Below are 25,529 nucleotides of genomic sequence, written 5' to 3'. Positions count from 1 at the left end.
CCATGAACTGCACCAAACTTTCTCAGCCACCAAAATACCATGTGCTCCTGTACCTTCTAGTTTTCAAAATTACTTCATTTGAAAGCAGATGGTGGTGGGGGTGGGGAAGAGGTATGCAGGAACATCCTAATGTGAGGGAGACATAATCATTGCTCATTTCCTTTTTTTTTACTAATTTCTTCACATGTGCGATTTAGTGGGGTCTACCCCGTACAAGACATCACTGGTCATGGACAGCGTAGGCACTGGCTCCACCAGCGGGAGTTCCTGTTAAAGGCTGGGACCCAGTCTACCTGGGTCTCAGTCTAAATTCTGGCACTTTCAGCAGACTCCCGCCAGAGTTATAGAGGGAGTATGCCAGAAGGGCTGTAGATTTTAAGGGCCTTAGAGTTTAGCAGTCTCAGGAAGAGGGGAAAGGGGGTGGGGGGCTGGCAACACTGGGGTAAAAGTCCTGGGCTTTGATAGCATTGGAGATGACCTTGGGATTTGACACAACAGTGTGGGGGTCCTGGGCTAACAAAATCATACTCCTTTTCAAAAAGTGTTTCGAGTGATTTGATTGGTTCACCACTTCCTTGTAAATGGTTGAATTACTGAATTTGATTCATGATTACAAATTTGTAAATCAACCAATGAACTGCAACAAATGGAAAGTATGATAAAACTATATGTAAGATGTGCTTTTTTGTTTTAATATTACTGGTTGATCTCCCATGGATTTGCTCATGGGAAACGAGAGGTTATCTTGTTTGAGTCTGGATTTGTAAGGATTCAGGAAGGGTGTGGAAGCAGTTACTGGGGCGGTAGTGAAGAGTTTGGGAAGAGTAGTGAGTGACTGGGGAGCAGAGTAGCAGTGTTTTGGAATTTAGTGGGTACTTGGTATGGGGGGGGGGGGGGGGGAGACAATATTAGTCACATCCTAGTGAATCTACACTGCACCATCTCCTTTGTTTTTAAAGCCTTCCTGTAAAGGAGGTGCCCAAAACTATACACAAATCTCTAACTGCAGTTTAAGGTCTTACACAAGTTCATGATCTCGTTTTAACAATGATGTGGAATGAAGTAGCAAGGGTTTCAATTCACGACCACACGTAATCCCGCCATTTGAAGATTTCCTTCTGAATAAGTTTTCCAACTCACCATCCAAAACATTTTGAACATCAATGTTCCTTTCATTTTATTGTCAGCTGATCTGCCAAGGTACATATTTAAGATATGACATAAATGTAGAAGAATTATGTACTGGTCAGGCCATTATTGTGTAGTTTTGATATGATGTATTCGTATTTACATAGTACATTTGAAAAGCAAGGGCTACATCATGATCATACATATTAGAAACAATAAAAAAAAATAGAAGTTAAGAACTAAAATGTACATCATACACGATATATCTTTTTTTACACAGAGGTAAAAATGCTTATTGTAAAAAAACTAATAATCAATACAACAGGGTTTTTAGTATACAAGAAAGATAGTGGAGGCACTTTCTTTTAATCCTTTAAGGTGTGCATTGGCTGAAGACTGTGCACCAACAACAGCTTTTGGTTAACTTTCTTACCACAGATACAAAAATAAACTTGATTTGTTTCCCCCCCCCCCCACCCCCCCAGACAATTGTCTTTTGTATTGCAAAGTTGATTGGGAGGAATACCGCCACTGTTCAACATCAGTGTGGCTGACAGATGAGAATTATGTACAAAAACACCTCCAGCTCGGCTCCCTTAGACTGCTCACCTCATTTTACAAATTTACAGTCGGTGTATGTGCGGCAAGAACTGCCTATAAAAAAATGTTAAACTGGACAGACGGATCAATGTTGCGTGCCTTTGTGGAGACAGATTCAGAGGCACCTTACCCATGTTATACCGGTGAGCTGCTGGACCACTGCAAGGTCTCCAGAAAGATTAGTGTTGATTTAAGCCCATATTTGTGCTTTGTATTCCAATGTAGTTGAGACCTTACAGTGATCTCAATAGAAGTGAAATCACGATTTGAAAATCTCCTGTGTGCATACAATGCTGGGCTAATGTTCCCTTTGCATTAGGAGATATATCCAGGTGTGATTTAGGGCCACCATTGTAATGCTTTTTACACTGTGGTGTTGATGGATTAATGCCCAGTTAATTTTATACATTTCACTTGCATCACGTATTGAAATCGAACATCAGTTCTGCTGGAAAGCAATGAAATGTATTTATTTTTTAAAACCTGTGTGTGTTGCATATGTATTGGAAGTCTTCAATTATTAAAAATGCAGATGCAGCTTGCGTGGTGTACAGCAATGACTAACGCTCTCGCTAAGCAGGGTTTTTCTGCTTGATCAGAGCAGGGAAACCAATGTGCAGCTCTCACATTTATTGGCAAGGAAGTGGTGTTTTTCGTTTAAGACTGATGTTAGTGTGCAATGGAGGAAGGGCAAGGGTAAGGACATGTAACCACTGGCAATTAACCCTGCACAAGATAGTGCGGAAGAGTCCTCAGTTCCAACAGACCGGTTCCCTAGCTGCCTTAAAACAAAAGGATCAGATTGTACTATGCCGCTGAGCTAAAACTGCCGCTTTTCAAATAAATAAAACAAAAATGGCTATTCCCTGTGCTGTGTTACAAAAATATTCTTTCAAAGCATAAGCTTTCTACGAGAGGGTTTATTCACTCCCTCTATTGACCTGAGCTATTACGGTTTTGAAGGAAATGTTTCCCCGCCCACCCCATCCCGTGAAGTTTACAGCCAGTGCGACCACAAGCTACTCATCAGTAAGGCCTCAATCATCCTTATTTTCTCGGACACTTTGTGCTTTTTAAAAAAAAGTTAACTTGGATCTGCTGAAAATTGACTCACCATTTTCTCCCTACAATTCTGCGAGACCGTCAGAACTTGGAATTCCAGTCTCATGCACAATTCATACAGTACAGTTGGCTTAGGCCAGGCCAGGCCAGGCCTGGTTTACATCCAAATCAATTCCATGACTTAAGTTATGGCAAAAGGCTAAGCAGTCTGTGGTAACTGCTCCCTGCGGTTCGCTGCAGAGTAAAGACTGAAAAAGGCAGAGGTCAGCAAACTAGGTTTGTGAAACCAGACAGCCAGAATATCAAGAACTACTAGAATGCAAGGACCCCGTACTTCAGCCACCCTGTTAAATGTAGTGAATTAATATTGTGCTCTCTGATTGCACTGGATACGTTGCTGTGTAAATGAGAGAGACCAGGCAGTCGGGGAGCTTGGTTATATAGTGTAATCAGACAGCAAACTTTAGTGTATTGACAATTAAAAATGAGAACTCTATTCAAGGAACCCAAATAACTAGAAAAGCATTTCGACTGTCTTTTTAAAAAAAAAATTATGTTTTTACATTAAAACCAATTTTAATGTTCACTATTATAGTATTGACTTAAAAAATCGTGGGGCAAGTGTTATACCTTTTAAGACTCAATATAACTGCTCTAGAGATCCGAGGTTAGTCATAACCAAGTTCATTATTTTATAACTATGCTTAAGAGGGTGATACCCACAGTTAGAAATTAAGTAAATAAGTGTCGACGTGTGTATGCTGAAAAGAAATGAGGTGCAATTAACATACAGCATTATTTTGGCTTCATACAGTAATGGCAATACTGTGTTGTGGTACACGTTTACTAGCACACTTCTTTTAAGAAAGGTAATATACGATACCTGACTACAGGTTAAGTGTCTCAGTTGATCAAGCAGGAACCATTTATGCCAGTTTCCTCATTTAGTGCTACATCCTGTTGGCAAGCTAGGACATGCCATCTTGGCACAGTGTAGCCAGACCGATATCCACCCCCTTCTACATGGCGTCTCCAAACCACCACACACATGATTCAGTTCTCAACCTCTTACATTTTAAAAAAAATTATAAACAAGTGTGAGACATTCTTCTTATATATATATTCATTCATAGAAAAGTCTAGTTGTTATTGTTAGTTCCATTTAATGTTTGAAGAATGGATACAGCCTCGGTGCTTCTTGACCTTACAGGCCCCTAGTTTCATAGATAAGTAAGATTCCAGACTGGTAGTAACTGCATCGAACTGTGGTCAAAATGCTCCAGACCAAAATGTGCTTCAATAACTGATGTTTTGAAGAAATTGAAAAGACACAAGTCAGCCAACCGCTTTGTGTTTTCCACCGCAACACCTGCACATCACCCCGCATTTGTAGCATGCTCGAAGGGGCAGGTAACAACACATACAGGGGGCTATGAACGATAAGGCTATCAAAGCCAGCCAACGAAGGCAGAACTTCTCATCGTTGGTGTCACAAGAACAAGGGTCTGAATAATCGCCCTCAGGATCAGACATGCAGTGATACAGCATGCTGTCCGCACACCACATACAGCTCACTCGACGGATACAGGTTCGAATGGGATCCGGGGCATCCTGACATTGCCCCCTTCCGTTTTCCTCGTGATTAAACATATCCCGGCAGTACACGCATCTCGATCTTTCGCCATCATCTATCCTTCGCCGTAGTTTTGATTTCGATGGCATAGGCTGAGTCTTCACGACACCACTTTTCAAATCTTTACAGAGTCCAAAATCAGAGTTCTCTACATAAGGATAATTGTAATCGTGCTTTGAGGCATCGCTTTTGTCAAAATGCACATAGGAATCCATATCACTGTGGTCATTGTATTTTGGACGCACTGCTGCATACCTGTAGTCCTCGTATCTCTCTCTCAACCATGCTTTTTCTCGAGGGTTAATGCGGACAATTTCTTCGTCGTCATCGCGAAAACTAACATGACGTTGCTTCTGTACAGATTAAAATTAAAAAAAACACGTTAATGCTTTTTTCCTAAGTTTTCTTTTTGCCATGAAAAGTTTTAAAATTCAGACGACAGGAACAAACTTTTTCCAATATATTAAGTTAATAGCATTATAAATATTCAATGAGTTATAATGATGAATAGCCTTTTTCTCCTAACTGTTCTTTCTAATGCACTTGAAGTTGCCCAGGTATGATGCTTATAAACAGATGGATGAATACAACATATTTGTTCATGGTGAGAAGTTAAGGATGGCACTTGGTCAGTAGAAGTGTTGGACACATATGGTTACGCTACAGGCAGAATTCAATGCGACTCCTGTACACACAGAATTGACCATTTACCAGGAGAGAGAGAGAGAGAGAGAGGGCTAGAAATTCATTACAGCCCAGGAATGGGCAGTATCTTTAGAAAAAGCTTGAGAATTAGCGCCAGGCGCTAATGCTTTAGACTGCACGCAAAATTAAGTCTCACTGGTCAAAGGAATGATTGGAGCGCTAAATCAAGTCTTAAAGGCCTAGCTCAGTGGTGTTACACTCAAAGGGTGGACCAATATCGGGTGCAGTCTAATCGCAACTCATCATCTCCACAGGCTTTTCCCAGAACGTAAAGGGGAGGTTCATTGATGCTGCAGCACCTCATTCTCAGCATTGCTGGCTGTGCAGCTGCCTCAGCAAGGAGAAGCACAACAAGGAGAAGGAGCCAGAGGACTGAAGCAGGCGTGCTCATGGCAGATCCACCTCAGTCAGGTGGTCAGGGTGACTGAATGCTTCACCAAATGCTACATACCACCATCTGTACCACAAGCTTCACACACTGCCCAAAGCACCACACCCCCAGCACTCACCCACCAACAATCACTACCTACCAACACTCGCACCCACATCTCACGCCTTGCACTCAATGACAGCTGTTCAACTATGGCAGGCACAAGGGTCATTTGTTATTAGAATGAATGTGATATGTTTATGCATAAATTTATTAATGGAGTTTGCAATATTTTGTGGTCGCTCTGACTTCACCTTTGTGCCCAGGAGGTCGCTGTGATGTGGCATGACACGGATGGTATGATGGGCATATGGTGAGCAAAAGGGATCTGGGGTTTAAGTCATCCTGCAGTGAGGCTGGAGGTCTGTTTGGAGATGGTGGCGGACCACCACCGTGGTGATGCGGAGCCGTCTAATACACTGCTCCTCGCTTAATTGAAGGCAGGAGAAGTGCTGTCCTGGTGAGAGCCCTGATGTCCCTCCTCATCCCTCTGCGCACATGTTCCCGTATTTCTGGCTGCCTACGCTCCCTCCGCCGTAGATCCGGGAGGGCGAGGTGGCATGCCAGTACAGCCCCCCATTAATGTTGCCAAGTATAGCAGTTTGAATCTTTGAACAATAAATGTAGCCACTTTGCACTTGCCAGAAGACTGCTGATAAAAAAGCTTGAAATTACTCATACAAACTGCTCTACTGGCTGATACTGACAAGAAAACACTGAAACTAACCTGCCCTGACAGCTGCGAGTGATTAATACTGATGCCTTTAAATAATGTCGCTGGAGCCGGCTTCCATCAGTTGTGCGACTGCTTGCCCAAGTGGCGAAAATCAATTTTGCAGATTAGGCACCCAGTCAGCGTTGCACGCTCACTGACGTCACAATCTGCCTGGCGTTGAAGTCCCCGGTGGTACAACGAGGGGTCCGGATTTGCAGTGCGTCGCTGGATTTGGATCGCCCCGGCGCTACTGCATCAGCGTCCCATTAGCACCAGCTGGCTCTAACGGGAGGCGCTAACCAACTGAACTTTCCCCCCCCCCCCCAGAGAGTGCACTTTTCCCCTATGCCTAAAATCCATCACATTTTCAGTTTAGAAATTTGTAGTGAATAGGGTCCCAAGCAATGTTCCCTCTAAGCTGCGCAGTAATCTGCAAGGTACCACGCAGGCCGTTCACCGGCTTTTATATTGGAAATACCGCACATGCGCAGAAATTTAAAGTGACCGCGCATTGAAATAAACAGGCCACGCACAAAAAAGACAATTTAGAGGGAACATTAGTTCCAGGCAGCACTTGCCAATGTTAAATAAATAGATAAAGAATCCAAACTTTTACTTCAACATTGCTTGCAATGAATTGAAACTAATCATTGGCGATACATTTATAATGGAAATTTAACTTGATGAAACTTCAGTGCATGTTTTCAAGGTGGAAAAGCACAACTGATGAACTAAACCACCCACGATGTTCATTTTCAAAACACAAGACAAACATATCAGCTCCTTTCTATTCTAGTTTATTTTTGATGTGGTACCTTACAGTGGACCACATCAGAACAAAGTTAAACGTAGTACAGTATACATTAAAAAAGTGCCAAAAATGTGCCTCCAATTCAAGTTTAGTGCACTCTTTAAAAATAGTAGAGCATAATTAGTTAATATTAAATTTCAGTTTAATACACAGTTGGATACGTTAGCCAATTTTGTAGGAATGTGCAACTAACATTCCAATACCCCTAGTGTCTTGCATCCGCCTTTCGAGTGTTACGTAGAAAGCTCACATTATGATGCATCATCGCACTGTATTAAAGACAAAACCAAGGGGGAAAATCCCAATTATGGATCATTCCCTCAACATCTGAGATGTCATCTAGCCTTCCACATTTGACCAATTGTTGCACCAATAAACCTGCAGCCCACAAACCCAGACAATGGCTGGAATTTTCAGAGGTAAGAATGGGTGGGTTGGAGGCGTTGGGGAGGGCGCGGGGAGTGAAAGTTGAACAAATATGAACCCCGACCCCGACCCGCCAGTTTCACCTTTAACTCAGGAAGGACACGCAGGCTGCCAACCCGCTGCCAGGAGGCGGGTTGGCAATTTGAATATTATAATGAGGTCTGAAGCCTCCACTTTAACCTGCTTTGCAGGTTTTACTGCAGGCGGCCAAGGATCCTGGGGCTCGGGATTCCCGGTAGCTGCAACGAGACGGCCTCAGCCTTGGGGAGCAATCCTTGTGGAGTGCCCCCCCCCCCCCACCCCATCAGCCTGCTCCTAACGGCCCGGCCCGGCCCCAACCCCCCAGGATCATGACTCGGCCCCAGGGTCGGGGATAAACCCCTCCTGGGGATTGAGTTCACCCCCGGGTCAAATCTCCACAGCGTGCTTCCCACCGTCTCGCAGGTCCCGTCCGCAACGTGCGGGTGGGATGTGGCAAAATCCTGCTCAATGTCTTTGTAACATCTGTTTCCTACTTCAATGTATTTATTTGAAAAGGTAGTATTTGTCACTTAAATTCAAAAATTTAGCTATTGGTGGTCACTGAACAGACATTACATCCACGTTTCAAACTTTTTGCACCTTCTGGGTAAATTGGCTGGTAGCTTTGTATATAGAGGTTGAATTTCTTTCAGAAGCACAAGAAATTAGATTATAACATCAGTCATACTTCCTCATTTGTTCAACTTCCAGATTCAACTACACCAAGATAGTATAGAATCTTCCAGTGAGATTCCGAGTACCTAAATATTCAGGTCAATTTGTCATTGTGAGCAATAAGTTTAAGACGGTTCTTTGTAAAAACATCTAAGTTATGCTGCTTTGTAGATTACATTTTAAAAATCAAGAAACCGAGATTGAAAAGGTGAACTAAATTAGGAAGCAGCGATGAAGTGATTCAATACTATCTACCAAAAGTTTGACGAGTAAACTTTGGCATTCGTGTTCCCAACCCTCCCGAATTGGTCTCCAGGGATATGTCCAACCACAGTTGACAACCCTGTTTGACATGGTGTCCACAAAGTGGTCGTGGCACAATTAGAATGAGCTGTAAGTTCTCCTGACGTTTTTGCATGGAAGGAGATATGTTCCGCACCAAAGCAATAACAGGGCCCATGTATCAGTTGAAGACTTGTCAATGCTTTAATCACTCAGTCTGTTTTGATATCATGCACTACAGTAAAGCTTCAGAACCTAGACGTTAAGCGGGTTTGTGACGAGTGCTAGAAAAAGTTATGAGCATCTTGCTCGGAATACTCTTCAAAGCACACTATACCAAAACCTTCTACTACCTGGAGGTATGTTTCTTGGAAGAACAGGAACTCAATGTTTTCATGTTTGGAAAAAATGCAAGCCTTGGCGGGGACAGTACCCGAAGAGAGGGAACCATTTACAATGTCAGCGAGATTTGGGGCCAGGAAGGGAAGTTAAGTGGTCAGCATGTTAGGGGGAAATGGGGCCGAAGGAGCCGTTGTTGAGTTTGATGGACGAGGTGCGCTTAGAGAGCATGGGAGAAAAACTAGAGAAAGAGAGCTGTTCAGGGCTGTGGAGCGAAGGGGCAGAAAGAGGGAAATGAGAAAGAAGTAGGGCAGCTGAAAAAATGGTTGGTATCTTGATGACAAAGAAAGCCCCGAATTCTTCATTCATCATTTAACCAAATAAAGTCTGTATATATCTGAATCTGTGTGTTTGCCTCATTATCATGCAACAAAGTTCACAACATACATAATGATACAAGGTGAAGCTATAAAACTCTTAGGTATTACTCCTGCTTTAAAGGGATAAAAAAAAACACCAAACCAAGATCAAACTGCTTTATAACTATCACAGTCTTTATAATCCAAGACGATGTTTTCCTTCCTCAAGTCTGGGTTGCATTCAAACCTAATGGCCAAAAGCCCATTTTGCTGACTCATTGTACCACACAAATCACCAAATATGACCATTTTTAGTTATATAATGTGCCTACAATGCATCAAAAACAGAGCCCAACTTCTAAATAAACCAAAAATATACATTGCCTGGTGTGGCACTGAACCATATCAACCAGGAAAGTGTCAGGTTTAATCCCTGGGGTAGAGTTAATCACAGTATATGTGGGGGTGGGGAGGGGGGGGGGGGGGTGGGGGGAGTAGGCACAGTCCATATGCTTGATCATTACCCAGTGACCCGTGCTGGAGAGAGAGAGGGGGCATAAAGTACAGGACCATGCTCAGCTCCGGTGGCACTATGTTTAAATAGCCTTCAGACATTCCCTGCATGGGTTTATGCATGAAGAACAGCCATTTGGGCATGCTACCAGAGAGCTAGGGGCATCATGGAACCACACCCAACATATGTCATCACCTTCAGAAGGGAAATTAAGGGGAAGAAAACTGGGAAAGCAAAACACAACACATCAGAAAGCGATTGGAAAGCTGTAATCCAACACTGGAGTTCAGGAACTTGTTCAAACGACTTCAATGTTGCTTTGTAATCATTCTTGCATATAAATTATTCTCTGGGTCTTAAAAGCCTTAACGTCAAATGATCTTGGAGAAGGTTCCAACAAATGAAACAGATCAAAGTGTTTGAGTTTCAGAAACCTGTTCTTTACCAATGCTCATCTTACACAAATACAATTCACTTATAGGTTCCATATCGGATTATACAAAACACAATCCTAAAGCAACAACAACTTGTATTTATATAGCGCCTTTAACTTACTAAAATGTCCCAAGGCGCTTCACAGGAGTGCTACAAAACACCGAGCTACAGAAGGAGAAATTAGGGCAGGTGACCAAAAGCTTGGTCAAAGAGGTAGGTTTTATGAAGCGTCTTAAAGGAGGAAAGAGAGGTAGTGAGGCGAAGAGGAATAGGGAGGGAATTCCAGAGCTTAGGTAGTTGAAGGCATTGCCACCAATGTTTGAGTGATTATAATCAGGGATGCTCAAGAGGACAGAATTTGAGAATAAAGCAGATCATTCTCTGCCTTTATGCTTGTTAATTCTTGAAGAAAGAATTGGTAATCAGATTATTTGCACAATCATACAACTTAAATTAATGAAGATTATATTTTTCAGATGCACGGGTTCATCGGACTGGATTTAGTAGCATGTAAATTTTTTACTGTTTTAATTCCTGCTGTCAGTTCCAATATGTATCGAAATTAACCTCATCTTCAGATTCAGATTTACAAAATAAATGCTCCAGAATATATTTTGTTAAACATTAAGCTTGCAAGAGCATTCATATAAAATCTGAATATCTGGTTATCAGGACATTTAGGGATAGTACTCAGATGTATACTTTTTTCAATTTTCTACTGTCACTTATTTTGGTGGAGTTAACTATTGATTTGGCAATTTTAAGAGATATTTTTGGAAACAAATTTAGAATCCAAGTAAATTCAAAGGATGTATTTTATAATTATAGTCCAGTCCACATAAATTCATAGTATTTGATGGTCCCAATCTTTCAGGTCAGATTGCATTCATGTTAAGTGAATTTTTGCTATAAATTCCTGCTAATTGAACACATTGTTCTCTAAATACCTTCCGAAACCTGTGCTACAACTTTTACAAGCTACGGCAAGTTAAAGGTAATATGAAACACTTCACATTTTGGAAAGTTAAACTAAATTTAGAGTTTACAGAGAATTACGAACCGGACACAGTTAAATATTTTAATGACTACATCTTCGGTTAGAGGGAAAGTTCAGTACTTTTAATTCAAGAAAAAAAAAATCTGATTGGATTGCATCTCAATAACCAAAATTAGATCTCCCATTATAATGGCCCTGGAGTGAGTTAAATCAGAATCTTGCAGCACAGAAGGAGGCCATTCGGCCCAATGTGCTTACATCGGCTCTTTGAAAGCTATTCAATTAGTCCCACTCCTCTGCTCTTTCCCTACATTGCAACAGTGACCACACTTCAAAAGTACTTCATTGGTTGTAAAGGGCTTTCGACGTCCCGAGGTCGGGAAAGGCCCTACAGAAATGCAAGTCTGTCTTTCTTTCATAGCCCTGCAAATGTTTCGGTTTCAAGTATTTATCCAACTCCCTTTTGAAAGTTACTATTGAATCTGCTTCCACCGCCCTTTCAGGCAGTGCATTCCAGATCATAACCCGCCACGTAAAAAAAAATTCTCATCTTCCATTATCAAAAAGATAGATGACTTCATGAAAATGAATGGCTTCTGTTTTATAATTTGCATGGCACAGGACTACAGGTAAACTTTAGGGACTTTTACACGGACAGAGTAAAGCTAATAGAAGACCCCCGTTTTGTTCCCCGTTGGCTGCCCACTTTTGTGGAAACTGAGAACTGATGGTATTATAAACCCACGGAAATCTGGGTCTAAAGATCTGCTCTTGGGTTAAGGACATCTGTTCTGGAAAGCGATCACGAGAAGCCAGTCTAGTGTACCATACTACAGGCTTCGCTACTCGTCACATTAGAAAAAAAAAGTTTGAATTATTTGTTTATAAATCAATGGCGAAAAAGAACAAAACAAAACTGAACATACCAAGATGGCATGTGGCAGGACTTGAGAAAGTTTCCGACAGAAACCCTATTTTAAATATGAGTGTCTTCTGGTACATGATCTGTATTTTATGTCTGGTCGACAATCTTCAGACAGCAAGATTCCACCAGTCACGCTCTCAGTTAGGTCTCCATCAGACCTGGGACACACTGTTGCTCCTCCAAGACAGGTAAAAAGTTGTAATATTAAAGCATCTTTCCATAATACATTTTGTTCTTACTCTTAGGAATGGTTAGCACGCAAATGGCCATAGCCCTTCCAAAATAACAAATGCAGTTACTGAACAGATTAGTGAATGGTAGGATAGAACCCTCACCTGCTCCAGAAGATAGTGGTCAGGGCTGTGATGATCGTGTGCGTGTCCCAGAGCAAATAGAGGCCGGTGAGGTTCGCTGATTGTAGGAGTGAGCACCCTTACTGGCTGCTCTTTCTTGTTTGAGGAGTTCGAAGAACTATCTGTTGCAGTCTTTATAAAGAAAACAAGGACAGATCTCGTCAGCACATAAGGCAAGTAAAGCAACCAGATCCGATAGCAAACATACTTCAACATCTGCACAACAAATAAGTAAAAATGAATTCAGATGTGTTAGAAAGATGTTGAGAGGCAATACCCTACAGTTAAAAACCTACACTTGGCATATGAGTCACATCTCCAAAGTTACGTGTCCCAGTTAATTGGAAAGTTGGAAATGCATCAACTGATTACCAACGTATTTAAATCTGCACTTTGAACCATAACCTAATGGTGTTCCTCTGGCAAGAACAACTTTCATTTTCACCAATCAACAGATCTTTTTCCTTTGGAGAGCGTGTTTCACAGCTCATGCTCTTGTTCAGAGGAGTACGGGAAACTGAGCAGTCACAAAAGCTGCAACCTCTTGAACTTAACATTTGTTAGTCTAAGGATGAACTTTATAATCGGGATTAATTATGGGGAACTGCAGCTTTAACAGATTAGGAACAGACTTCCCCTTTTCCTTTGGGCAGTTCTGGAGTAAAGCTCCTTTTTGGGAGATTTACTTAATGTGCCAATCCTGCTAACATATTACTGCCATTTCCATAAAATACCAGAATTTATAGTGCATGGTTCAGACAAAAACTGTTTTAATATTATTTTCCAATAAAAACATTCTGTAACAAATATATACGGTCACAAAATACTTGTTACCACAACAAACAAAATAGTGTGGTCCCCACACAGACTATTAATTTATTCCCACTAGAGTTCTAGACACATGTTTCTTCTTTGCTTAAGATTTTGTTTTCCCCTCTTCGTTTAACTTGAGATCTCCACCCTTCTAACATCAGAGATTCAAAATTACAATATGACCACTGCAGTCTGTTTTAATGCATCCTTTAAAGTTGAAACCCCAAGGGGGCAGAATGATTGATCATAAATCAACAGATCACTGGAAAAGAGTGTAGGGATGAGCACAGTGCCCTACACATTCCGTTTTCTGTACAAATCTGGCAGAGCAACTTTTATAGGATAACAAAAAAAGAAAGAAAAGCTGGAACAACTGGGAATCAGCAATGTGATTTTTTTTTTAAAGCAGGATGTGAATGCATTCCAGTAATATATAATTACAGCCGCCTGGGTAACCACAGGGATCAGGTTTAGAGTGGAGTGCTAAACTGAGCCGGCGTATTGTGTTGAGTAAGAATAAGACAGCATGCGCACCTAGGGGAGTGGGAGCAAGGGGGTCGTGGTGAGTGAGGGAGCACGGGGCGGGCAGGGAGGTCACAGTGCAAGATAAACAGTGACAGAGGGAGACAAAAACATTTAAAAGCAGGAGATTATTAGAAATGGTTACAGGGTACGAGATTTAAAAAAAGAAAAACAAATTCTGGGCAATGGCATGGAAATTAAACAGCATACCTATAGAAGCAGACAGACAGAGTGAGAGACAGAGTGAGAGACGCACACAGACAGGCAGAGACACACAAAGACTAAGACACACAAAGACTATGACAGAGACACGCAAAGACTATGACAGAGACACAGACAGACAGAGACACAGACAGACAGAGACACAGACAGACAGAGACACAGACAGACAGAGACACAGACAGACAGAGACACAGACAGACAGAGACACAGACAGACAGAGACACAGACAGACAGAAACACAGACAGACAGAAACACAGACAGACAGAAACACAGACAGACAGAAACACAGACAGACAGAAACACAGACAGACAGAAACACAGACAGACAGAAACACAGACAGACAGAAACACAGACAGACAGAAACACAGACAGACAGAAACACAGACAGACAGAAACACAGACAGACAGAAACACAGACAGACAGAAACACAGACAGACAGAAACACAGACAGACAGAAACACAGACAGACAGAAACACAGACAGAAATACACAGACAGACACACACACAGACAGACACACACACAGACAGACACACACACAGACAGACACACACACAGACAGACAGAAACACACACAGACAGACAGAAACACACACAGACAGAAACACACAGACAGACAGAAACACAGACAGACAGAAACACACAGACAGAAACACAGACAGACAGAAACACACAGACAGAAACACACAGACAGAAACACACAGACAGAAACACACAGACAGAAACACACACACACAGACAGAAACACACACACACAGACAGAAACACACACACAGACAGAAACACACACACAGACAGAAACACACACACAGACAGAAACACACACACAGACAGAAACACACACACACAGACAGAAACACACACAGACAGAAACACACACAGACAGAAACACACACAGACAGAAACACACAGACAGAAACACACACAGACAGACAGAAACACACACAGACAGACAGAAACACACACAGACAGAAACACACAGACAGACAGAAACACAGACAGACAGAAACACACAGACAGAAACACAGACAGACAGAAACACACAGACAGAAACACACAGACAGAAACACACAGACAGAAACACACACACACAGACAGAAACACACACACACAGACAGAAACACACACACACAGACAGAAACACACACACACAGACAGAAACACACACACAGACAGAAACACACACACACAGACAGAAACACACACAGACAGAAACACACACAGACAGAAACACACAGACAGAAACACACACAGACAGACAGAAACACACACAGACAGACAGAAACACACACAGACAGAAACACACACAGACAGAAACACACACAGACAGAAACACACACAGACAGAAACACACACAGACAGAAACACACACAGACAGAAACACACACAGACAGAAACACACACAGACAGAAACACACACAGACAGAAACACACACAGACAGAAACACACACACAGACAGAAACACACACACAGACAGAAACACACACACAGACAGAAACACACACAGACAGAAACACACACACAGACAGAAACACACACACAGACAGAAACACACACACAGACAGAAACACACACACAGACAGAAACACACACACAGACAGAAACACACACACAGACAGAAACACACACACAGACAGAAACACACACACAGACAGACAGAAACACACACACACAGACACAGACTGAGACAGACAGACACTAAGACTGACAGACACGCAGACTGACAAAGTAAAACACAGAGACACACACACAGACAGAGACACACACAAACAGACACACACACACAGACACAGAGAGACTGGCTCAATTACAGGTATATATCCAGCCTAGAATTTATCGCCTCTAAAACCAGCAAGAGGTCTATACAGCTGTAACCCATCCCTGGACAGTCTGCTGTTTTGTAAGATACTTTTCCGAGTTTACAATCTGAAGCCAGCACATAACAGTAGACTGACTGGCCAGAGGTGAATGGGCATTGATTATGACACACTACAGATGCAAGAGAACAATGGCCATTCTTGTCAACAGTAGAAGACGACAAAATCTGCAAGTTCTTCTATAATAGTACACAGTTCACTAGAATGTACAGGAGATTTAGTGTTGATAAAGCACCTTGTACATTGCACAATTTAATGTAGGCATTTGAATAGTAGATTCTAAATTGTATGCAATAGTAAGTAGGTAGCAGTAAATAGCATCTAATAGGGTTCTTCCTGGTCCCCTACTTCATCCACTATACCCTCTTGTCCTCATGAAATTCCCTGCCCATTTCTGTTGTCCTCTCTCTCCCCTCCCTCCCGCTTTCAAAAATCTCAAAACTTCTTTCACCCTACCATAACCCTCTTAATTTTCCCTTTCCCCCTCCTGCTCAGTGTTCATGTTAATATAAAGCGTTTGAGACATTTTCCACACACAAGGTGTGCTATGAAAATGCATGTTGCTGTTAATACATCGAATGATGGTGCTGTTAATGCATCGAATGATGGTGCTGTTAATGCTCTAGATAGTTTTATTTTTCATTACTATTATGTACACAGGCACAAATAAAATAACTCAAAAATGGCTGTGGTATAAAATTTCACCAGCTATTAATTGTTAATCAACAGTTTACAGAGCTCTTGCTGCTCTCCACTCAGATCCTATAAATTTTACACGTTTTATTTTTTAGACAGAAGTAATGATAAATATAAAGCAGTGACTTTCATTCCACCCACCCACTCCACGATGCAATCAGTATCTTTTGCAAGTACACACTAAATTTACTGATAGAAATCTGAATTGTTACTGAATCCCATTAGTAGATCAATAGGATATTTCTAAACTCCAAAAACTTGCTGCAGTCTACCATTTCAAGAATAATTAGGTACCATATGTGGACTACGCTGAATTTAGGCTGGGTACAACATGCTGCTCAGTAGAAGGACACCACTGACATATGGTTAGTAGAGAAAAAAAACACAAACAGATCAAAAAAACCTTCCAATCTGCAAGGGACGAAGTTAACAAGTCATTAACGGTATCGATACTAAAATGAATCTATGCTAACACAGACGGTAGACTACAACCCAATAGTGCTCTTTGCATATGGAGCAATATGGTAAGAAGGCCAACATGTCTAACTTACTGGAAACACTCAGCAGGCCAGGCAGCATCCGTGGAGAGAGAAGCAGAGTTAACAGCACCTCATCTTACAATTAGGCACTTTACAGCCTTCTGGACTCAACATCGAGTTCAACAATTTCAGACTATAACCCCTGTCCCCATTTTTTCCCCAGACGGCAGCTGTTGATGATTCTGCCGTCCCCATTTACAACATTTAATCTCTCCTGCCTTCCATCTTAGCATAGACCGTCCCTTTTGTTCCTTCCTCCCCTCCCCTATCTCTGCCTCTGCACCTGCTTAAAACCTGTTACATCTCTAACTTTTTCCAGTTCTGACGAAGGGTCCCAGACCTGAAACGTTAACTCTGTTTCTCTCTCCACGGATGCTGCCTGGCCTGCTGAGTGTTTCCGGCATTTTCTGTTGTTATTTCAGATTTCCAGCATCCGCAGTATTTTGCTATTATATCTAACTTACTTATTGATTACTGCTACAAGTGCAACTTTTCGACTTTCAAAATAATATTCTAAGTTTTAATGTAACTATAGGGTATTCTTATTGTGAATTTATATAAAAACAAATGGTCATGTCACTCGGGGATTGGGGCAGCAGTTTTGAAGCCCAATACTACGCACAAAAGTTATGTTTCTATCAGAAAATGTAACGCGCCTCCTAAAGGAAATTTCCAGGTTGGAAAATATGGATGATTAACAGGCTTCCTGCTGTACAATTATATTCCAGCAGGAAGTCTGTTAATCATCCATGCTTTTTAACTGTTTGAGGGGAAACTAGAGAAATTGGAGCTTTTTCTTTAGAACAGAGAAGGTTAATTGGAGATCAGATGGAGGTGTTCAAAATTATGAAGGATTTTGACAAGATAGATTGGGGAAAAACTATTTCCTTTGGTCGGTAAGTTGGTAGCTCAAGGGCATAAATTTATCTAAAAAAAAAACAAAGGGACGATTAGAAGAATGTTTTTCCATGCAGAGGGTTGCTGGGACATGGAATGACCAGCAGAAGTGGCGTTGGAAGCAGACACCATTGTAACTTTGGAAAGAGAAGTGACAAAATATTTGAAAAAGTTAAAACTATATGGGGAAAGGGACTAAGTAGGTAGTTCTTTTCGAGCCAATAGAACGCAAGTGCCAAATGGTGTGTGCCTGTGCCATAACACACTGATTCCAGAGAGTATGTGCGGAGAACATACACCTTGTACTATACAGAGTAGGCTGACCTGATAATATTCAGCCTTCAAAAGGGAATTGGATAAATACTTGAAGGAGAAAAAATGTCAGGGATATGGGGAAAGAGCGGGAAGTGGGACTAACTGGATTGCTCTTCAAAAGAGCTGGCGCAGACTCGATGGCCTACTTCTGTGCTGTACTATAATATGAACAGAGGCATAAATGAGGGATCTGAGCTATAAATGGGATATTGATCACAGCCTATGGCTCGTCACGTAGTTACATTTCAACCATCTCTTTACGCAATGCAGTTATAAAGAGAACATTAATTTAAAATGGGAACCGAGTGTATGTGGTGATTGTGGCAGATTCTGTTGAGACTATTTTTTCCTCTGTAGTACCATCTGCTTTCAATTGGGTCACCTCCATGGCATATGAAATATATTTCATGGAGCGGCCATGTCATAAATTTGTTTCATGAACATTGGAAAACAAAATCTGTGAACTTCCCTGGCTAATGTCCATTGCCAGGATCAATCATTAGTTCAGAGAATCCCGTGTAAAAGGCAATTGTTCAGTAGGTTATCAGATCCCTTGCTAGCTGCTAAAATCTGTGCAGTAATTCATTGTAAAATATTTTAGAGTTAATACATTTGTACTGGTCACTTAGGACATTTTTAATGCAAGTTTGTATTTTGTTTGTGCAATTTGACAGAGACTAATCCTGATTTGATAGCGTGACTATTGCGGAAGTGCAATCAAAACTAAAATTCCATTATGGGAACCACAAGCTTTATTAATTAACACACACACAGTAACGCACACACCGTAACACACGGCGCACACAGTAACACACGGCGCACACCGTAACACACACACAGTAACGCACACAGTAACACACGGCGCACACAGTAACATATAGTAACACACACAAACACACACACCCAATAACACAGTAATACACACCCAGTAACACACACACACTGCACACGCACAGTAACACACTGCACACGCACAGTAACACACACAGTAACACACTGCACACGCACAGTAACACACTAACACACACACACACAGTAACACACACACACATGCGTGATGTCAGAAAAACTGCAATAACATTTCCCTGCAGACTATTGCTGTCAGCGAGCAGAGGCCAACCCAGTCAAAGTTGTAAAACAGATTCATTTAATTGAAAATGACAGCATTCTAGAAACTGTTATAAGGAGAGAAAAATTAAATCAATTAAAAAAAAACCACACAATTATCCTAATGATTATAAATTAAGTGGACCTTCTCTTAAAAAACGTACAAGTTTATCAGCTTACAGATTTCCTTCAACTTCCATCACTATTTGCCGCTGTTTTAAAAAAAAATGGTTTTGAAAATAACTTACAAATCTGCACCATCCATCAGTCTGCCGTATATACAAAAAGGCCATTCGGTCGACATATTAAAATGTCAATCAAAAACTGCATCAGATTTCTGCTAATGCTGCAGCTCAGTCAACACTGATCTAATTAAAACTGTTTTTCTCCTAAAAACATCTAGTTAAAACTTTCCATACAGAAACTAAATGTGTTTGAAATGTTCTGTGAATCAAAGGGTGAAACTTCTGTGCCATAAAAATAAAAACAGAATAGTTGATCTAGAACAGTTTCTGAACATTTCAAATCAGTGTGTAAAATAAATCTTTCAGTTACACATCTTTAAGAAGTTGAAAAACTTTAATTTGTTGGGAATCTTTAGGGCACATATTCTTTCCCATCAAATCCAGGCCATAGTATGCAATCAAAAGGAACATTTTTTTCTGAAAGATCAGTGATTATACAGGGCTTTGATAAGACCACACCTGGAGTACTGTGTACAGTTTTGGTTTCCTTACCCAAGGAAGGATATATATGCCATAGAGGGAGTGCAACGAAGGTTCACCAGACTGGTTCCTGGGATGAGGGGATTGTACTATGAGGAGAGATTGAGCCTATATTCTCTAGAATTTAGAAGAATGAGAGGTGATCTCATTGGAACATATAAAATGCTGAACGGGATTGACAAGGTAGATGCTGGGAGGATGTTTCTCCTGGCTGGGGAGTCTAGAACTAGGGATCACAGTCTTAGAATAAGGGGGCGGCCATTTATGACTGAGATGAGGAGAAATTTCTTCACTCAGAGGGTTGTGAATCTTTGGAATTCTCTACCCCAGAGGGCTGTGGAGGCTCAGTCGTTGAGTATATTCAAGACAGAGATCAGTAGATTTTTGGATACTAATAGAATCAAGGGATAGGGGGATTGGGTGGGAAAGTGGAGTTGAGGTAGATCGGCCATGATCTTACTGAATGGCCTACTCCTGCTCCTATTGCTTATAAGTAATTATTGCTATTACATTTAAAACAGAGTAAATTCACAAAATTAAACTGGTGATGATCTTATCTTTGTCATAGAGCTGGATGACAGAATTTATTAATGGAATTGATATAGCCTAATCTACCATTAGTTACCCGAGCATGCATCACCAGGTAACTAATGGCATAACCCATATTCTGTGCTGCAATTATGCTAGTGCGTACACTTTAATATACAACCGGAAAACAATCCACATCGCTGGGTTAAAATCCTGGCACTCCCTACCTAACAGCACGATGGGAGTACCTTCAGCACATGGACTGCAGCGGTTCAAGAAGGCAGCTCACCACCACCTTCTCGAGGACCTTGCCAGCGATGCCCACATCCCATAAAAAAAATTGGGACAGAAAAGCACTAAAAATATCTACATCAACTCCTCTGCATTTGTTCATCAACTCTCAGGTAATTCTGGATTTAAACAAGCTCGTGCCACTGGCATTATGACTCAAGTCCTCAAACTCCGCTGACCATCAATGGAAAGCAGCAATTCCTCAAAGGAGGGCAACTTAGATGAGCAAGGCAATCTGGTTCTGACAACAGTTTGTCAATCTAGTAAAGGAATGCAATATGACAACTTAGAGTGAAAGAAAGAAGCCCACAGAACTGCTACTGAATTAAGTCACCAATGCAACCATTAATCTGGATGAACTTTTTTGTTTAGTCCAAAAAAGTGCATAAAACAAAGTTAACTTCTTCCAACCTATTTGAATGATTCATTGACATATTTACATTACAAGTCACTTTTCTGCAACAGTTGGAGTATAATATGATAAATGCTAACTACTAGAGCAGGGGCGTCTAACCTGTGGCATTATGACAGCACGCAGCCATTGCTCCCTGGCAATCAGCCCTCAAATCCCAATTAAGTTAGTGTCATGTGCACTTATATTTCTTATTTTGTGGACTGGGAGGTTTATTGCTGTTGCCTCAGTTAGATAAATTCAATCAAAACACCAAGATCTGCAGCTTGAAATTTATACAAATTGTGAATATGGATTTAAATTTTATACGTGGCTTCTAAGGCTTCATGGTCCACAAAGGCAAAAAAGCTTGGACATCTTGCTCAAAACCCTCCCAAAATTAAATAAGCAATAATGGATACCACCCATCTACTGGTAAGGCACTGAGAAGGGAGGGTGGAAGTTCGACAGGTGGAGAATGTCCAGTGATGACTGTATAAAGTAGGCAATCTTTCTTCTAGACTCCAGCAACTTCCACCAATAAACACTGACAGGATGTGATCAGTAGAAGGTGGCATACCTACCCACCCACGAGCTGATACTTTTGGGACCCAGGAGGAGATTCACTGAAATTTGCAATTGCTACCCCAGAAACAAAATTTCAGATGGAGGGGGCAGGTGATGGTGGCAGTCTAACAAATAAATGTCAAGGAATTTCAGAACGCTCTGGAAACAGGTTAAAGCTCCTCATAAAACACCACTGAAAATGTCATTTGACGCTATAAGTACGAATCATAGAGGACTTCCTATAAGCCATTGTAGCGTCTACCACGAGAAATGAAGCAGTTCTTCTCACTAGCAAGACAGACCTCTTATCGGGAAGCAAGATTGGAAGGGCTTTGCCCAATATCAGGCTGCTGGAGAGCCATTGATTCTGGTGTCCATATGGGGTTATCAGAATTACAAGTACCTGTTCTGCTTGAATCTTCTGGGAGGACATTGATGATTGGAGAATGGGGGCACACTTGCACACACACATTTCTTTACAAGAAAAGGACAGACTCCCAGCTAGTTCATCCACACTCCATGTTCATGCCTACTGAAGGATAATCTCAAGGCCAGACTGTATAGATGGAATGCTAATAGCACTACAGCTCGAGTTCAATTTACCACAGATAAACATTGAGCCAAGAGTAAATTGACATGATTTCTGCACTACTGGGCAATCAATCAGTATTATGCCCCGACAAAGACATCGAGCTGTCTCCACCCAGTGTGTTGACATACCAGAGTACTGTTGTGTTAGGTGGTTTGTTCAGAGGTGCAGATTTTACCTTACACCAGAGCCTGAAATTGGACCAGAGCCAACCACACTGGCCAAGGTTCAAGCTTGCTGATGTGCCAAATGGATTTTGTCAGAGTCAATCAGCGCTGTTTCTGCACCAGTTCAATGCCAGCCCCTCCCACAGCAAGTATCCGTAATCAACATTGGTGAAGGTTGCAGAGAAATCCTCTGAAAATGTTCTGCTCCAGGGACAACTACACCAGCTGAGAGATGTTGTGAAACTATTGATGTAAAGGCGTGGGAGTGAAAATGAGATAAATCCAATAGAATTGATTATTTTTTAAAATTAATTCTCGGGATGTGGGCGTCGCAGGCAAGGCCAGCATTTATTTCCCATTCCTAGATGCCGTGAGGTGGTGGGCTGCCTTCTTGAACCGCTGTAGCAGTTTAATAGAACTGAATGGCTTGCTAGGCCACTTGAGGGCAGTTAATAGTCAACCCCGTTAGTGTGGGACTGGAGTCACATATAGGCCAAACTAGGTAAGGACGGCGGGTTTCCTTCCCTAAAGGACATTAGTGAACCAGTTGCGCTTTTATGACAATCCGACAGCTTCATGGTCATTTTTACTAATACCAGCTTTTTATTTCCAGATTTTTAAACTGAATTCAAATTAGATGACACCAAACATGAGTTTTCAAAGCCTGTAGATTGTAAAGAGACAAGGCCAAATGAGATAAGGAGTTAAAGATTCTGGAAGTACTCTGTCTGCACCTTTGAAGAATGGATATGCAAACAAAGTGAAGCGGAGAGAGTTAACATTTGCTAATAGTTACCCTGATCCATGCATCCAGTGACCTTCACTAACTTCTCTGCTAAATCCCTGCAGGGCAGGGAGAAAATTCACTGCAGGGTGGCACTGAGGCAGGATTGGATGAAGAAAGTCCCCTGTTGGGCAGCTCTATCTTTGGGTGGACCTGGTAATAATGCTCCAATGTCTTGGGTGAAGCCACAAAATAATGCTGAGGATGCCCAGGGTCAGAACTACCTTGTTCACGATGGGTAGGTTTAGCTCCTTGGAGCCAAGTTTGGGATAGCCCCAGAGATCCATTGGTGATGCTTGTAGATCCCGAACAAATTGCTGGCCTCTATAACTGTAGAGATTCTCGCCATCAGGAGCATGTGTAAATTTTAGCTTGCAACTCTTAGAAGAAACTAAAATGCAAAACCTGGCGGTAGCACACAAAAGGATTCCTGGGCAACAGGATATGCTTCTATATCTAGGGCAACCACTACAGCCTCCTGCATGAGCAATACAGAGCTCCTCCAACAATAGCAAGACTCCTTCCTCTCTCTGCCCCCTATCCAAAGCCTTTTGTCAGAGTCCGTGGAGCTGGTGGCAAATTGTCCTGATTGGCACTAACCTTTGGAAAAGATCCATCTACACAATAACAGTCTAATGTTTTCAATTCATTAATTTATGGAATAGAATTCACGCCCTGGGCTATGATTTTGCCAGAACAAGATGACACCTTCTATGGCCCTGCTGAATCGGGTCAATACAAAAGGTTCAACTGATGCACAGCCTGTTCCAGTCTGTACCAGGTGTGGCTGCTTCCACGTATTTGCCCATACTTCCATAGTAGTGGCCTGAAGGGTGAAAGGCAAGATAAAAGCTGCAACGATTTATGTCTGTGATTCATGCCAGATCCAGAGCAGAGGCTTTAACTCCCAAGTGCAACACTTTATGGAGCAGCTACATTGAGGCACTGTGCCAACATGACTCAGACACTGTTGCTTCACAGGATCTCGAGAGAAGGTCCAAGTTCAATCACCAGTGAGGGAGGGGGGAAAGGAAAGAAAAAGACTTGCATTTATATAGCGCCTTTGATGACCACCAGACATCCCAAAGCGCTTTACAGCCACTGAAGTACTTTTTGATGTGTAGTCACTGTTGTAATGTAGGAAAGGGAGTAAGGACCACAATGTTTAAAAAGTAGAAACAGAACCCCCAATACACAACTGGCAATATTCCAAGCACACTGTAAAATGGGCCTATACTCTCTGGAGTTTAGAAGAATGAGAGGTGATCTCATTGAAACATACAAGATTCTGAAGGGGATTGACAGGGTAGATGCTGAGAGGTTGTTTCCCCTGGCTGGAGTGTCTAGAACCAGGGGGCATAGTCTCAGGATAAGGGGTAGGCCATTTAAGACTGAGATGAGGAGGAATTTTTCACTCAGAAGGTTGTGAATCTTTGGAACTCTCTGCCCCAGAGGGCTGTGCATGCTGAGTCTTTGAGTATATTCAAGGCTGAGATCAATAGATTTTTGGACCCTAGGGGAATCAAGGGATATGGAGATCGGGCAGGAAAGTGGAGTTGAGGTCAATGATCAGCCATGATCTTATTGAATGGCGGAGCAGACTCGAGGGGCCGTATGGCTTACTCCTGCTCCTATTTCTTATGTTCTTATGTTCACACAGCCTCTTTCCCTGGGCATTAAAACAGTGCGTGAATGTACACACACCCGACACAGGCTAGTCTTCTAGTTGGAGCAGTCATTTTTGCCTTATTCCTGCAAGATATGATGGCTAACCACTAAGAAAGGATGCCTCAATATCGAGGCCCAATATTCCCTGCCATTATCCCATTGATTTATACTTTAACTAGCTGGAGTGCCCGGCGGTGCCGAGGCTTTTTCGAGGGCATGTTGTTGTTGGGAGAGAGAGAGAGAGAGCGCGACTGGGGGGGAAGAGAAAGCGCGACTGGGGGGAAGAGAGAGAGCGACTGGGGGGAAGAGAGAGCGCGACTGGGGGGAAGAGAGAGCGCGACTGGGGGGGAAGAGAGAGCGCGACTGGGGGGAAGAGAGAGAGCGACTGGGGGGGAGGGGAGGGGAGGGCGGAGGGGAG

General features: G+C 42.0%; 2 protein-coding genes across 3 annotated transcripts in view; one reads left to right on the top strand and one right to left on the bottom strand.

Moving 5' to 3' along the window:
- Positions 1–25,529, top strand: part of sertad2b (SERTA domain containing 2b) — a 542,965-nt gene that overhangs the window by 317,065 nt on the left and 200,371 nt on the right. The window lies entirely within an intron of this gene.
- spred2b (sprouty related EVH1 domain containing 2b) overlaps positions 1,148–25,529 on the bottom strand; it is a gene marked incomplete at its 5' end in the record, with an annotated part of 77,309 nt that continues 52,927 nt past the window's right edge. The window contains 2 exons of the mRNA XM_085977748.1: positions 1,148–4,776; positions 12,393–12,542. Of these exons, the coding sequence (XP_085833874.1) occupies positions 4,126–4,776; positions 12,393–12,542 (801 nt within the window). The remainder of the gene's footprint in view (positions 4,777–12,392; positions 12,543–25,529) is intronic.

Source organism: Somniosus microcephalus, chromosome 3 (genome assembly GCF_052327205.1).
Source record: "Somniosus microcephalus isolate GS21.2 chromosome 3, FLI_Smic_1.0, whole genome shotgun sequence".
Lineage (NCBI taxonomy): Eukaryota > Metazoa > Chordata > Chondrichthyes > Squaliformes > Somniosidae > Somniosus > Somniosus microcephalus.
Note: the sequence above shows the minus strand (reverse complement) of the source record. Positions and strands in the feature narration are given on the sequence as shown.